Raw genomic sequence first — 3,531 nt, forward strand, 5'->3', positions numbered from 1 at the left:
AAAAATGTATATGTACTTATAAAATTCATAGTTTCAATGCAAAAGACACCATTTTAAATAAAGTTTGTAAAGCTACCATTGACTATTTTTCACTAGGCTTTCATTTTTATCACACTATGCTATTTCTGAGATTCATTTTTCTTTATAAAAAAAACCCTTTTTATTCAAGATGATTTTGAAGACTCTTATAAAAAAAACTTTTTCACTTAAATAGTAAAATTATTTATATATGCCAGCTATTATTCTACTTTTCACACACATAACTCAACGCCAAAAAAAAAAAACACCCTTTCATAAAAAATACATTTTTTTAAGGGCCTTATGAGTTCTTTGTTCCAGTTTAATAGGAAAATTCCATCTCAAACTTCATCAATATAATGATATCATGTTTTTTACATGTATTTCGACCAACTCTTTTTTAAATGCGTTGTTGACCTTCACCAAAAACAAAAAAAAAACACCCTTTAAAACAAAATTTTTTTTAGATGACCCTTAATCCTCATTGCAAATTTTTAACTTTTTGAGAAATCTCATATTATAAATAATAAATAATTGACTTGAAGAAAAAGTGTGTTGAACGTATTCATTTTTAGCTTGAAATAATAGAAACAAAACAAATTATTTGTTATTCCAGTAAATTTTTTTTTATTTATTTGAACAACACAAATCAACGAAAATTATCAACAATCCTTATATAGTCCTTAGTACACATAATGTGCTCCGAATCCATCAAAAGTCACATGAGCAACAGTTGCAGCTGGTGAATAAGCAATAGCTGCCTTAGCTAAAACTGGTGCAGCATGAGCATATACAGCTGGAGCGACTGGATGAGCATAGACAGGTGCTGGTGCAGCATAAGAAATAGTTTTGGTAGCCAAAGCTGGTGTATAAACATTGTTGTTGATGCGAGTATCAGACTTGCGAACGCTCGAAAATGGTGTATCTACAGCTTTTGAGTATTGAGAGACAGTGCCACCAAATGAACGAACAACATTTTCCTGAGTTGAGCCAATAGCTGATCCAGCATAAGTCAATGGTGTAGCGTAAGAGTAGCCCAATGGAGCATGGAGATGAATTGCTTTTGTAACAGTAGCAGCGAAGAAAACAAGAGCGATAATTACTTTGAATGCCATTTTGTAAATTGTTGTTTATTGTTTGTTGCAATGTGTGGAACTAATATCATTTTGGTAAATTCATCGCCTTTTTATAGGATGGATCAATTACATGGAACGAGTAAGTAAAAATGACCTTGCAAATAGGCTGTGGCTATTAAAAGTAGACCTTTTTTTTTTGCAATCCATCGCGACGCAGAACATTCACTTTCATTGAGGGCACCACATGTTACGAATTTGTATTCAAGGAGATCCCACATTCAAACTCATTTAGCAACAAGAGAACGCATTTTGCCCTTCATTTTTTTGTTCCCTTTGAATCCGAATTCACTTCCAAAGAACCAGCTTCATCGAGCGAACTCATAGCGGAACCAAGTACAAAAAGATCCGCACACTCATCGTCTGGCTAAATTGAAGCAGGTGATCTTCCTCATATTGAACATGACATTTAGGGCACTCACGGAAAAGTACCTACAACAGGTTTGTCCTTTTTTTTTCTGCCGGAAAAATGGAAACAAAAAACAACAATCCCGCAGCACAATGACCTTGTTACGATTAACACTCGCTAAAATTGGATACCTTCATTGAAACTGGCAAATTGTTTACACAACTTATTCACCTCTCTTTAGGCTTGACCCATGTCATTGTACACGACATTCTCTCCCCTTTTTTGTGTCATTTACACATTGATCTGTCATTGACATTCACAACTGACATTTAATATACACAATCGCAGAGTTAGATGGATGCGGACTCTTCTCTTGTTACTGAGAGAGTCTTTCTACAAAATCCCTGAAAACCTTCCCGCAACTCTGTATCCCTCCAAAACTCTATTAACAAGAAATTATTTTAATGATGGTTTTTCTGGTAGGTTTTATTTGCCAATTTTATTTGTGCCCCAAACCTAATTTTGTATCGATTTCGTTATTTGATTTAGAGAGCAATGCACTCAATTTGATTCGAATAGTTCAACTACTACCAACTATTTGAGCTGACTTCAATAGCATGTGCATTTGACGTTTAGAGTATGTTCAAGTGGCCTCTTTATTCCTCTCACATGTCAAATATTTTATATTATACAAGTGGACGAGAGTTTTGGTATTGCCAGAATATTCTGCTGATGACGTATACCCAAAAAGCCCCCTCCCCAAAAAAAAAAAAATAAACCACCCGTAATGTAAATAATTCAAACAGAAATCGGCATTATTCTTCTTACCACAGAGTTACACAGATAGTTACCCTTCCCAGTGAGTGGATGATGATATGGTCCAGAAAAGTTAAATAATAAACAAAAAAAAAAAAATTCATTAGTGTGTGCTGGGTCAGAAAATAGAGAGGACATTATTATATATGTGTTGTGGTGTATTCCAGGACACTGTTCACCGGCGACTTCATTTTCATCTTCACATTCACATTCAATTAATTAATTAGCTTTGGATGAGTTCATTTCATTTCATATACACATAGCACACGCTCAATTGCGTGTCAGGACCAGTTAAACAATAAAACAAAAAACTAAAGTTATTTTGTTAGAGAAAAGACGTCAGATACATTTTCATCTTCTTGAGAGAGAGTGAGGTCGTCCCTCTTATAAGAAGAAGAATCTTAAGAGATGCTCTGTTACTTCTATTGTTTGTTTGTTTTTTTTGTTTTATTTTGATTCTAGAATTAGATGTATAGTGTTTTTTTTTTTTAGTTTTATTCGTTATCTCGTCCATCTTGTGTCTTTTGTTTATTTTTATCGACTCGTTGTCGTCGTTCTTGTTCTTATTTTCGTCGTTGTTGTCGTTTTGGTCTTCTGTTTCATTTTTGTAGCTCTCTTGTAGTGGCTAATAGTAGTAGGAGAGAAATGAAAAGAAAATGATTTTGTGGGTGAAAAGATGTTCGCTTGAGTGAGGTCATATCCAATTTGCAAAGGTCATAAATCTTAACTTGTGGTGGTTTTGGGTGGGCCAAAGTTTTAGTTTTAGTGTTTTTTTTTTCTTCTGTTTGTTGTTTCTGTCTTTTTTTGATTGAGGAATTTTGTAAGGTATGATTTTTGTACTTTTAAATAGGGTTGCCATAAGTTTTGTTTTATGTTACAATGGAATTTTTTTTTTTCGTTTTAATAAAATTTCCTTTATAATGATTTTATACCTTTTCCTCCCCCATTTCCTTCACTAGAATATCACCTTTCCAAAATTATTATTTGAATTATAAACATGTTTGAAAATTACGGTTGTAACTACACTTTTGACTGTGCCATTGGATTTTTTTCATATGTAATTATGGATGTTTTAAATGAAACAAAAGAGCTGATCAGCAAACTTGATAAATAACTGAAATTGAAAATGGTGCCGTTTAAAATGCTTAATTTTATTTTAACGTTCATTTACATACACATGTATATTCATGTTCTTAAAATAAACGCTTAAAGTAC

General features: G+C 33.0%; 1 protein-coding gene across 1 annotated transcript; it reads right to left on the reverse strand.

Moving 5' to 3' along the window:
- Positions 1–701: 701 nt before the first annotated feature.
- Positions 702–1,162, reverse strand: LOC129916871 (pupal cuticle protein C1B-like). Its single transcript, XM_055997065.1, has one exon. The coding sequence runs from the start codon at positions 1,131–1,133 to the stop codon at positions 702–704; it is 432 nt and encodes a 143-aa protein (XP_055853040.1). The 5' UTR covers positions 1,134–1,162.
- Positions 1,163–3,531: the final 2,369 nt, after the last annotated feature.

This window comes from Episyrphus balteatus, chromosome 3 (genome assembly GCF_945859705.1).
Source record: "Episyrphus balteatus chromosome 3, idEpiBalt1.1, whole genome shotgun sequence".
Classification (NCBI taxonomy): Eukaryota; Metazoa; Arthropoda; class Insecta; order Diptera; family Syrphidae; genus Episyrphus; species Episyrphus balteatus.

What these genes read in the sequence shown, in the direction of transcription:
- LOC129916871 (XM_055997065.1), bottom strand. Translation starts at nt 1,133, where the DNA reads ATGGCATTCAAAGTAATTATCGCTCTTGTTTTCTTCGCTGCTACTGTT.